At 35.0% G+C, this 14,164-nt stretch overlaps 1 protein-coding gene across 1 annotated transcript in view; it reads right to left on the bottom strand.

Moving 5' to 3' along the window:
* LOC143237556 (disintegrin and metalloproteinase domain-containing protein 10-like) overlaps nucleotides 1-12,886 on the bottom strand; it is a 73,006-nt gene extending 60,120 nt beyond the window's left edge. The window contains exons 1-2 of the mRNA XM_076476960.1: nucleotides 12,769-12,886; nucleotides 10,056-10,916 (exon numbers count right to left, since the gene is read on the bottom strand). Coding sequence (XP_076333075.1) covers nucleotides 10,056-10,916; nucleotides 12,769-12,874 — 967 coding nt within the window. The 5' untranslated portion in view covers nucleotides 12,875-12,886. The remainder of the gene's footprint in view (nucleotides 1-10,055; nucleotides 10,917-12,768) is intronic.
* Between the last annotated feature and the right edge of the window lie 1,278 nt (nucleotides 12,887-14,164).

Genomic DNA, 14,164 nt, shown 5'->3' with positions numbered 1-14,164 from the left:
TGTTGTTGCTGTAATCCCTCTGTAGTCACATTTTCAGTGTTGTTCCTGTAATCCCTTTGTAGTCACATCTTCAGTGTTGTTGCTGTAATCCCTCTGTAGTCTCCAAAACATTCATCGATCTTTTCTTCAATTTGATTTATTTTTATCTTAAATATTCTTTAAGTATCACTCCCTTTGTTTAAACTATAAGTATCACTTCCTTTGTTTAAACTATAAGTATCACTTCATTTGTTTCAACTATAAGTATCACTCCCTTTGTTTCAACTATAAGTATCACTTCCTTTGTTTCATCTATAAGTATCACTCCTTTGTTTCAACTATAAGTATCACTTCCTTTGTTTCAACTATAAGTATCACTTCCTTTGTTTCATCTATAAGTATCACTCCCTTTGTTTCATCTATAAGTATCACTCCCTTTGTTTCATCTATAAGTATCACTTCCTTTGTTTAAACTATAAGTATCACTTCCTTTGTTTCATCTATAAGTATCACTCCCTTTGTTTCAACTATAAGTATCACTTCCTTTGTTTCATCTATAAGTATCACTCCCTTTGTTTCAACTATAAGTATCACTTCATTTGTTTCAACTATAAGTATCACTCCCTTTGTTCCAACTATAAGTATCACTTCCTTTGTTTCATCTATAAGTATCACTCCCTTTGTTTCAACTATAAGTATCACTTCCTTTGTTTCATCTATAAGTATCACTTCCTTTGTTTCAACTATAAGTATCGCTCCCTTTGTTTCAACTATAAGTATCACTTCCTTTGTTTCAACTATAAGTATCACTTCCTTTGTTTCAACTATAAGTATCACTCCCTTTGTTTCAACTATAAGTATAACTTCCTTTGTTTCATCTATAAGTATCACTTCCTTTGTTTAAACTATAAGTATCACTTCCTTTGTTTAAACTATAAGTATCACTTCCTTTGTTTAAACTATAAGTATCACTTCCTTTGTTTCAACTATAAGTATCACTCCCTTTGTTTCAACTATAAGTATCACTCCCTTTGTTTCATCTATAAGTATCACTTCCTTTGTTTCATCTATAAGTATCACTTCCTTTGTTTCATCTATAAGTATCACTCCCTTTGTTTCAACTATAAGTATCACTCCCTTTGTTTCAACTATAAGTATCGCTCCCTTTGTTTCAACTATAAGTATCACTTCCTTTGTTTCAACTATAAGTATCACTTCCTTTGTTTCACCTATAAGTATCACTTCCTTTGTTTCATCTATAAGTATCACTTCCTTTGTTTCAACTATAAGGACATTAAACGTCTTCCCAACGGAAGAATTATGTTAAGATGCACAGAACCAAACGAGTTTGCACATATTTTGGCCCACTGGCTCAAGGATGCCTTCGGGGTCCAAGCCACCATCAATACACCAAAAAACAACATGCCAAAGTTAACTGTTATTATTAGAGGTGTCGATTTCCACATCGAAGATAACGAGATCACGGAGGAGTTAAAAACACAAGACATTGGAAAATCAAACCGAATCATCTCTTTCAGAACGAAACAAAAAACGCCACTGGTCAAGGTAACCGTGAACAATAAAGATGATCAGGACAAACTATTAAAAAACGGTTGCCTCTTATTCTTCAAAAGACACACGACCGAACCGGAGAAAACACACCAAAAGCCTATTGTACAATGTTACAAATGTCAAAGGTTCGGATACACGAAAAACAATTGCATGGCCAAAGACAGATGCGTGAGATGTGACGGACCTCACGAAGTTGCTCAGTGTCCTAATGAGCGTAACCAAGTGAAATGCGCAAACAGTCAGGGCCCTCACGCAGCCAGTTACAAAGGCTGCCCTAAATACACTCAGATACGAAACAAAATTATTTTTAAAACCACGAACAAACAAACAAAACTCGACACTCATATCACTAAACAACCATTACTACAAACTCCAACAGACACACAGATCACTAAACAACCATTACTACAAACTCCAACAGACACACAGATCACTAAACAATCATTAGTACAAACTCCAACAGACACACAGATCACTAAACAACCATTAGTACAAACTCCAACAGACACACAGATCACTAAACAACCATTAGTACAAACTCCAACAGACACACAGATCACTAAACAACCATTAGTACAAACTCCAACAGACACACAGATCACTAAACAACCATTACTACAAACTCCAACAGACACTCATATCACTAAACAACCATTACTACAAACTCCAACAGACACACAGATCACTAAACAACCATTAGTACAAACTCCAACAGACACACAGATCACTAAACAACCATTACTACAAACTCCAACAGACACACAGATCACTAAACAACCATTACTACAAACTCCAACAGACACACAGATCACTAAACAACCATTACTACAAACTCCAACAGACACTCATATCACTAAACAACCATTACTACAAACTCCAACAGACACTCATATCACTAAACAACCATTACTACAAACTCCAACAGACACTCATATCACTAAACAACCATTACTACAAACTCCAACAGACACTCATATCACTAAACAACCATTACTACAAACTCCAACAGACACACAGATCACTAAACAACCATTAGTACAAACTCCAACAGACACACAGATCACTAAACAACCATTAGTACAAACTCCAACAGACACACAGATCACTAAACAACCATTGCTACAAACTCCAACAGACACTCATATCACTAAACAACCATTACTACAAACTCCAACAGACACTCATATCACTAAACAACCATTACTACAAACTTCAACAGACACTCATATCACTAAACAACCATTACTACAAACTCCAACAGACACACAGATCACACAGATCACTAAACAACAACCATTACTACAAACTCCAACAGACACACAGATCACTAAACAACCATTACTACAAACTCCAACAGACACACAGATCACTAAACAACCATTAGTACAAACTCCAACAGACACACAGATCACTAAACAACCATTAGTACAAACTCCAACAGACACACAGATCACTAAACAATCATTAATACAAACTCCAACAGACACACAGATCACTAAACAACCATTACTACAAACTCCAACAGACACACAGATCACTAAACAACATATCACATTACTACAAACTCCAACAGACACACAGATCACTAAACAACCATTACTACAAACTCCAACAGACACACAGATCACTAAACAACCATTAGTACAAACTCCAACAGACACACAGATCACTAAACAATCATTAGTACAAACTCCAACAGACACACAGATCACTAAACAACCATTAGTACAAACTTCAACAGACACTCATATCACTAAACAACCATTACTACAAACTCCAACAGACACTCATATCACTAAACAACCATTACTACAAACTCCAACAGACACTGACATCACTAAACAACCATTACTACAAACTCCAACAGACACACAGATCACAAACTCTCGGCCACAACCAACACGTACATACGCAGACGTCACACGCTCGAAAACAACACATACATTCAATCCCACAGAATTCACCACAAATTTATTAGCAATGCTAATAGAATTGAGTGAATTCCCTGTATTTGAATCAAGGCACGAATCACTCAAGGCTCTGTGTAGCCTTGCAAGTTATTACTTTCACCTTCCCCATCTCAAACCACACCATCTTTCACTTAAAATTCATGCAAGGGAAGTAGACACATCACAATGATACAACACATTAAAATTTTACACATCAACTGCCAAGGAAACCTCAAAGACAAAGAATAGAAATATACATCATAAACAAACATATAAATGCCAACATTATCATCGTATCAGAAACACTCTGCACATAAAAACAAAATACCACAATCCCCGGATTCATCACGCACAGCATACCTTACTCAGAAAACAACAGAGGTATAATAGCCTACTTTAGTAGAGAAATCTCGCATTTAATATCAATAGAAGATTCCTTTAGATCTAACATAAATGAAACCATTTTTTGTAATATACACTTTAACAATCGGCTAACTATTCCGATTCTAGCCATATATTGTTCACCATCTAAAGATATTGGCATTAACTTCCTTCAAAAATGTGTTAACCGTAAACCTAAACCAATCATCATTGGGGATTTTAATTCTCCACACACAGAAGTAAGCGGAAACAGAAACACACGCAGAGGGTTGTGTTTAAAAAATTTTCTTTTTAGTAACAAAATGCACCTAATTAACGACCATACACCTACACACTTTTCAGCCGCCAACGGCTCATACGATGTACTTGATTTCATCATAGCACCCAAGGACACAGTAAACAGAATCTCTAACTTTAGAGTGCATGATGAAATCACCAGTGACCACTTCCCCATTTCATGTATGATTCACCCGCGCCACCCTGCCGTGGCGTACGTGACTCCCTCTGCATACACCTATACCAAAACTGACTGGATCACTTTCAATGTTACACTGGACTCATACCTACCCCACCCAATTGAACATGCTAACAAGAAGACAGAACTAGACAATTATGTAAATCAAGTTACAGAAGCCATACAGAAAGCCATAAAAAACACAGTCCCTAAAACAAGAAGAAAGCAATCACATAATCAATGGACTCTAACACCAGAAATTCACGCACTAATAATCAAACGCAGACAATAAAGACGAACACACGATATTACACGTGATCCATCTATCAAAACACAAATCAATAGAACAAATGCAAAAATTAAACAAGAAATTAAAACAGCAAAAGAAACTAATTGGCAAAACTTCTGTAAAAACTTAGAAAAAATCAAGAACAATCCAAAAGAATTTTGAAAAAAATTCAAAAGTATTGCTTCAGACAAAAACACAAATCACATGCTACAACATATCACACACAACAATAAAATCGCAAGGACGGACGTAGAGAAAGCTGACCTATTAGCTGACTACTACGAATCCTCCTTTAGCGACCTAAATTCAGTAGATTTCGACACACAACACCAACATCATGTCAACAACTTCATAAATACAAACCAAGCTTCATTCTCACCAGGATTCCCCGGCGAGACACTAGAAGCATACTCAAGTTCAATCAATAGAAAAATAACCATAACCGAACTAAAAATTAATATTAAAAACTTGAAGAATACTTCCCCCGGACATGACCAAATTCCAAACATTATTCTGAAAAAAAGCTCTACTCTGCTGTTACAACACCTCACAAACATCATGAACATTTCACTAGCGACTGGATATTACCTTGACACTTGGAAAAAAGCCATTATAACCACGATCCCAAAGAAACAAACCAACAGAACTAATCCAGATAATTTCCGTCCCATCAGTCTGTTAAGCTGCCTTGGCAAACTGATGGAGAGAGTTATCTCCAACCGTCTTCTCCATTTTTGTGAATCAAATAACATCCTTCCAGAATCCCAAAATGCCTCCAGGAAAAACAGGCAAACAACAGATCACCTCAGGCGACTAACCGAATCAATCTATAAAGCTTTCAACAACAACCAAGTAACCATTGGGGTATTCCTAGATGTAAAAAACGCATTCGACAGCGTATGGCACAATGCCATCAAATACAAACTAAAAAACTTGAAAATAAATCCCACTATAGTTAAATGGATTTCAAATTTCTTAACAGATAGAACAGCACAAGTAAAAGTCAATAAAACTATATTTAAATCATTTAATATAACCGCAGGAGTGCCCCAAGGATCAGTCCTCTCATCACTTTTATATATTATTTTCGTCAGTGACATACCTTTCCCAAATCTAACATACACGCATAATTCACAATACGCAGACAACATCGCTATCTGGAGCACCTCCAGAAACCCAGTGATGACCATGTCTCGCGTACAAGAATCACTGAACAACGTCTCAACATGGAGTAACAAGTGGATAGTTGTGTTAAATCCAACTAAAACACAAGCAATCACCTTCTACAAGAAATTAAAAAACAAAGAAAAAATATAGAAAAAATAAAACTATCACTCGGAAATGCGACCATTAACATGAGCAAAAACATCACATTCCTTGGCATCACTTTCGACACAAAACTAACATGGAAAATAACATGTTAACAATATACACTCATCAATTAGAAAACGGATTTCACACCTAATGACTCTAACCAGTAGACAATCGAAATGTTCACCAAACACCATTATCCAAATATACAAGGCTTACATCCGTCCACTAATAGAGTACGGATGTCAAGTAACATACAATATGTCAAATAACACACACCAGAAAATCCAAGTTCAACAGAACAGAATACTAAGATCTGCATTCAGTTTGCCGTCATTCACGCCAGTTAATTATGTACATCAAATCAGCAACTTACCAACACTAAGAAATAGACTAACGGAAATATCACACAAATATTATCTAAAAGCAGAAAACAGAAACAAACTAACGGCATCATTATACAAATTAACTAGTGCACCAACAAAATACATTTCACCTTACAACATATTTCAAGAATCACAAATTACACAACAAAGTATCTAAAGAATTAAACTCATATTAATGATATGTATTCTCTTTTTCAGATATCAAGCACAGGACAGGTAAAACTTTCGGCGCCTGTCCTGTGAAAGTAGGTTTTCTAGGGGCACTCCCGTTTCCCCCCACAGCAAATACTTAGGCATTGGATTTCTAGATCCCAGCCCAGGCAACTTTATTGCCAGACCCTGAGTCGGGTCGTTTGATTTCATGTTCATATTTACTTTGACTTCTGCCTTTCGGGACGGGACCTGGCCGTTCTCTCCAGTGCTGCCTTTGCCTCGGTCTAGGATAACATTAAGAATGACCTGCTTCACCCAAAAAAAAGAGTCAAAAATTATTTAATAAATAAATAAATAAATAAAACTAAACCTAATAACCTTTCACGAATGGGGACGAAGAAGAACCACAACGTTCCTGAACACCCCAGTTGGAGAGAGAATTCTTACAATTTATCTCTCTCTAAACTAAACCCCTGCCACGTTAGTTTGCGTTTGCGTCAACTATAAGTATCACTCCCTTTGTTTCATCTATAAGTATCACTTCCTTTGTTTCAACTATAAGTATCACTCCCTTTGTTTCAACTATAAGTATCACTTCCTTTGTTTCAACTATAAGTATCACTCCCTTTGTTTCAACTATAAGTATCACTCCCTTTGTCTCAACTATAAGTATCACTTCCTTTGTTTCAACTATAAGTATCACTTCCTTTGTTTCAACTATAAGTATCACTCCCTTTGTTTCAACTATGAGTATCACTCCCTTTGTTTCAACTGTGAGTATCACTTCCTTTGTTTCAACTATAAGTATCACTCCCTTTGTTTCAACTATAAGTATCACTCCCTTTGTTTCAACTATAAGTATCATTTCCTTTGTTTCAACTATAAGTATCACTTCCTTTGTTTCATCTATAAGTATCACTTCCTTTGTTTCATCTATAAGTATCACTTCCTTTGTTTCATCTATAAGTATCACTTCCTTTGTTTCAACTAACCCTACAATTTTTGTCTTTCACTTGTTTTAGGGCTCTGGGTTTTTCTTCTTCCTGTTCCATCATCTACAACAGATGTTCACTCTCGTTTCGTGTCCTATTTGTGGTGTTGACGTTTAGTCAGACTTTCAGCAAAGTAATCTAATTCCTGACACCAATACTATATTGTGACCAGTCGTTGTGAATGTTGTTTTGAATTATTCCATAAAGTTAATGTGAAATCCACTCTCACTGATCATCAAGGAATTAATTTATTTCTCCACTAATTTTCTATACAGCTTACATATTACATCAATCAGTAAAGCTAACTTCAGAAACATTGTTTGACCAGACAATCTAAAAATAGTGGTTATCCTAAATAACAAATAAAGTTCAAGTCACTTGCAAAATTTTCTACCAAATACATTGATAACAAATACGCTGACTAATTTTCTTTCTGATCACTGAATATCTAAGTAACTAACTGGATTATTGAGTCACTCTTCAATAGATTAACTGAACTGCTACAGACGAACTAATTCACTTATTCTATCTGAAATTTTTATAGTGTTCACTACTTCACGACCCGCCAAATTTTATATTTTTTTATGAAATTCTAAAAACCCATGCAAATATTACGCCATTTAAAACTCTCTTTCTCAAGTGAATGAAATATTGTAATTGAAATATTAATAATGCACCATACAACAATACTTTTTTCAACCAATAATTGAATATTAGGCTTAGTGTGGTATTATATCGTGCAATATTCCAAAGGATGTTAAAACCTGAAGTATATTCTTAAAGAACATTAACCTTCAGGCTTAACATAATGTAAAACCCGTAATGTTTTCTTAAATAACACTAAGCCTTAGGCTTAATGTAATATCAAAAGTTGCTAGGTTTTCTAAATAACAATAAACTTTAGGTTTTTAACGTAATACTAAACACTTTAATGTTTTTTTCTTGTTTTAAGAACATCAGAATTCGGGTTTAAAGTAATATCAGACTTTGTACCTTTGTCTTATACGCCCAGCATGGCCAGGTGGGTTAAGGCGTTCGACTCGTAATCTTAGGGTCGCGGGTTGAAATTTCTGTCGCATCAAACATGCTCGCCCTTTCAGTCGTAGGGGCGATATAATGTGACGCTTAATCCCACTATTTGTTGGTAAAAGAGTAGCTTAAGAGTTTGTGGGTGGGTGGGTGGGTGTGTGGTGATGACTAGCTTCCTTCTCTCTATTCTTACACTGGTAAATTAGGGACGGCTAGCGCGGATAGCCCTTGTGTAGCTTTGTGACGCTTAATCCCACTATTTGTTGGTAAAAGAGTAGCTTAAGAGTTTGTGGGTGAGTGGGTGGGTGTGTGGTGATGACTAGCTTCCTCTTCTCTATTCTTACACTGGTAAATTAGGGACGGCTAGCGCGGATAGCCCTTGTGTAGCTTTGCGCGAAATTCAAAAATAAAATAAAATAAAACCTTTGTCTTAAAATATCGAATGGGTTTAATGTATCATAACTACCCAACTATGCAGTTTTTTCTTAAAGAACATTAACCAATAATCTTTAATGTGATGTTAATTCTTAGTCTTAATGTGATATAGAACCCTGCATTTTTTAGAGAATACTAAATCTCAGGCTTAACGGTATAGCGAGAAATTTGCTATGGTTTTACATTCCACTCCAGGAAGCATATACATTTAGACGATGTTCTTAAAAATGAAAAATATAAGTTTATTTGTAACAAGATTCTGGTATCATAATACCGAGAAAATCTATAAACAATGAACTATGTTAATTACACATATCAACAAAAGATATCAGTTACTGACATAATTGTTATTATTATTGTTTTTTTTCTGATGAGTGAATTGTTTTCGAGCAATTTCTTGTCGGCCATAAATTTCTCGTAAAATTCTAAGAAGCCGTCATTCATCTATTCCTGGAGTTACTTTAACTGAATGGTTCGAACACTAACTGTGAATAGCACGTGCTAATTGTATTTAACTTGTCTCGTGCTGTTTTGGCTTGGTGACGTATGTAGTAGTGATACAATTTTATCTGTTGCAGCCCACATTAAGTGCCAATCTTAAATATAGCAGTAAAGGTTAGGCTGAGTTATATGTAGCTTTTTAATGATTTCCTTATTTGGTTAATAAAACATAGTCTACTTTTTATACAGGATAGGCAGTAAAATACTGAATGCAAATATAAAACAAGTTACAGTTTACTGACAAACCAGAACATTTTATGCCAAAAAGGATCCACTAGGATATCAAGAAAATATTACAAAAACTGGGACGTCTGGTCACAAAATTGTTTAGGTTACACGTGTATACCTTATTTATGTATATTTAAATGTATGTGTTACCAACATAAATGTGTTTGTGAAACCGTTTAAAAGAGTCATGTACTTGTATTTGATTATTACGAAACAAATACTAACTCAAACATCTGTCTCTTTGTCAAAGAATACAACTCACCTTTTTTTTAAAAAAAACGAAATCGCTAATGATATTTTATACCTGTGATTTATAAAGCGATATGCTTACGTCTCTAAATACAAACTTTATCAGTTTTTTCCAACAAACAAAATTGTGCAACAAAATATCTTTACCTGTGGTCCTAAAAATTGCATTTATCCGTTGAACATGTCTCGTCATAACCTCGATGCAGGCCTCTTCACTGCCCATCTTTTGGTAGAATAGATGGTCAGCTTGAAGATAGAGCATACAAGTAGATTTTTTAAGATCAATGGTCACTGGTTGACCAGGATCTGTCGCCGTTGTTTGGACTCGCTGACCTGATTGAAGCCCATGGGGCTCAAACTGACTTTGTAAAATCTTGGTTTTATAGTGCAGTGCATCAATATCTCTCCAATAGATGGGGTTATCATCGACAATATTTCGACGAACACGCAGTTTTTTTAGGACTTTGTAAGCTGAACTATTTAAGGCCATATTTTGGTCATCACCGGTATCATCTCGTATTTCTGTACTATTAGAGATATAATCTTTCATTCTTGTACCATTCCAATAATGACGGAAAGGGTTATTTCTTTTAAAATAAATAAAAGGATGATTTTTAGTAGAAACACTATATTTAAAGTGTGTTTTCCTCCTTGTGTGATATGTCTTACCACAGCATGAATTCATTGTCTTACTTCTATCCAGTCGAAAAGCATTTGGTTTTAGTTTGTCCCACGACAAAAACAATAATGATAGATTATTTGATGACGAATGATTTGATAAGGAAGAGAAAGTTTTAAGCTTATTGTGGAGATGTTGAGAAAGACACGTGCTATTTACAGGAAACTGGACGTCTGACAGTCTGTACATGATGGAATGAAAGTCCTTCTGTAACGAAAGGTAACGAGATGCTGGTTCGACATAATAGTCATCTCCATCCCGTGAATAAATTGCACCTTCAAACAAACCTTCCTGCGTGAGAACGCCCTCTGCCGACGATTCTTCGTCATCTGTGCGAGAAAAGAAAATGTATGTGAATGAAACTAAAATCCGAGTTTCGATATCCGCACAAATAATCTATTGTATAGCTTCGTAACAAACAAATAATCTATTGTGTAGCTTCGTAACAAACAAATAATCTATTGTATAGCTTCGTAACAAACAAATAATCTATTGTATAGCTTCGTAACAAACAAACCACGTGAGCTTAAAAAATAAAAAACTAAAAACCGAGTTTCGATACCCGCACAAATAATCTATTGTATAGCTTCGTAACAAACAAACCACGTGAGCTAAAAATAAAAAACTAAAATCCGAGTTTCGATACCCGCACAAATAATCTATTGTATAGCTTCGTAACAAACAAACCACGTAAGCTTAAAAAATAAAAACCGAGTTTCGATACCCGCACAAATAATCTATTGTATAGCTTCGTAACAAACAAACCACGTGAGCTTAAAAAATAAAAAACTAAAAACCGAGTTTCGATACCCGCACAAATAATCTATTGTATAGCTTCGTAACAAACAAACCACGTGAGCTTAAAAAATAAAAAAATAAAAACCGAGTTTCGATACCCGCACAAATAATCTATTGTATAGCTTCGTAACAAACAAACCACGTGAGCTTAAAAAATAAAAAACTAAAAACTGAGTTTCGATACCCGCACAAATAATCTTTTGTATAGCTTCGTAACAAACAAACCACGTGAGCTTAAAAAATAATATTTTAGTTCAATAAAAAAAATTATATTTCTCAACACATTATACATTATATATTACACATTACACATTGCACATTACATATTATACATTACACATTATACATTACATATTATACATTACACATTATACATTACACATTATACATTACATATTACACATTACATATTATACATTACACATTATACATTACATATTACACATTATACATTACACATTATACATTACACATTATACATTACATATTACACATTATACATTACACATTATACATTACATATTACACATTACATATTACACATTATACATTACACATTATACATTACATATTACACATTATACATTACATATTACACATTATACATTACACATTATACGAAAATATTTTCCATGCTAATTTCTCATTTTCAAGGAGTACCCACATAAGTAAAACAGAAATGTAGGTATTTTGTTAAGCTACGAATACCACGCTGGTACAATGGTAAGTTTTCGGATTTATAATATTAAAATCAGCGGTTCGATTCCTCTCGGTGGTATCAGCAGGTATCCCAATATGGCTTTGCTATAAGAAAACTCACACACAAAGCAACACGTGCGATGCCCAACATGGTGGTGGAAAACTCCACGTTTAACGTTATGTATCCCAGACTTACAGCTGGGAAGAAGGAAAAGTTAATATCACTAAGCTAACCTGTGGTTTTTCTTTGAATAAGTACGTTTCTGTCAGAGATCAGTGAATGTTATAAACTGAACTTTCCCACTTATTTTACTTACAATAGTTTAAGTAGTAGGGACAAAGTCAGTTCGAAAACCTCTTAGCAATCATAAAATTAACTTTTTATAGTGTACCTAATCAACAGAAGAACTTTATTACCTCAAACAGTTTCTGTTTACACGTCAATGAATAGCTAATTTACTTTAGTTTATCTGAAATTCACAGTTTTACTTCATGTTAAATTTTAACAAAAAACTGACAAAGATTAATCTATTTTTATTTAAAAAACGTTGTTACAACCCTTATTTGAAAAATGGAGGCTAAAATGTAAAGTACATTTTCAGTTTGAATTCTAAAATATTTGATGCAATAAATCTCTAATCAGAGAGTTGTGTTTGATGGAAAACGAATAAAACTTGTGCTCACCTTCTAAATTTCCAGTAAGAATCCTGTCAGTATCGAAATCAATGACCCCTCTGGTGGACGACTCGATTAAGACGTCTGGAGCAAATACCAATGAGTCCCTTTTCATACGAAGTTTAAAGGCTCTAAAAAGAAATAGGAAGATATACATATGAAACTAGAAGTCAGTAATAGTGCATGAACAAACGACGATTTTCTTTAGGCGTCTTGTAGGTAACTTGTATTCTATTGATTCTTTAGTTTTAGTTTTATCAAGAGTATTGGTCAACGTAAAAAACAAACAAACCAGTTTACTGGTCGTACTGAGTCATGAGGAAAAGGTTAATTTAATTAGGATCAATGAATAAATAATACTAATAATAAGTTTTGTTTGTTTGTTTTGAAATTTCGCGCAAAGCTACACGAGGGCTATCTGCGCTAGCCATTCCTAATATAACAGTGTAAGACTAAAGGGAAAGCAGCTAGTCATCACCACCCACCGCCAATACTTGGGCTACTCTCTTACCAACGAATAGTGGAATTGACCGTCACATTATAACGGCCTCACAGCATGTTTGGTGCGACGTGAATTCGAACCCGCGTCCCTAAGATTATTAGTCGAATACTTTAACCCATTTGGTCATGCCGAGCCGTAATACCAGTAATAAATAATTTTATGACAACAAAAACAACCCTAATTCTAATGTGCGGTGACAGAAGAACACTGATGTTAACAGTTGTTGCTCAAGGGCCTGAGAATCGTGAGTTGTGACAGGAACAAAACTGATGTTAACAGTTGTTGCTCAAGAGCCTGAGAATCGTGAGTTGTAACGAACAAAACTGATGTTAACAGTTGTTGCTCAAGGGCCTGAGAATCGTGAGTTATAACAGGAAGAAAACTGATGTTAACAGTTGTTGCTCAAGGGCCTGAGAATCGTGAGTTCGAATTTTCATCACCGAACATGCTCGTCCTTTTAACCACAGGGGTGCTATAATGTGATGATTAATCCCACTAATTTATTTGTAAAAGATTAGCTCACGAATTGGAGGTAGGTAATGTTGACTGAGCTATCTTTTCTCCAGCCTGTCGCTGCTAAATAAGGGACGGCAAACACCCCTCGAAAAGATTTACACGAAGATTCAGAAACAAACCAAACCAATCAAGTAATTAATTATATCGATAGGGTTTCGGCCACTACCACGTCCGCTGTATGTCACTCAGTTTCATCAACCCAAGTATTGGGGAAAAGGTCCTGTCGACAATGATAAAGTAAATGTTCTGTTTGAATAATTATAAAAGTTTCTCTGCTTTCATTCATAAGTATTACACAAATCACTGAAAAAAACGACGTGTTTATTCCATAAGTATTACACAAATCACTGAAAAAAACGAGGTGTTTATTCTTAAGCGTTTCGCTCA

Source organism: Tachypleus tridentatus, chromosome 2, assembly GCF_004210375.1.
Source record: "Tachypleus tridentatus isolate NWPU-2018 chromosome 2, ASM421037v1, whole genome shotgun sequence".
In the NCBI taxonomy this organism is placed as follows: domain Eukaryota; kingdom Metazoa; phylum Arthropoda; class Merostomata; order Xiphosura; family Limulidae; genus Tachypleus; species Tachypleus tridentatus.
Note: the sequence above shows the minus strand (reverse complement) of the source record. Positions and strands in the feature narration are given on the sequence as shown.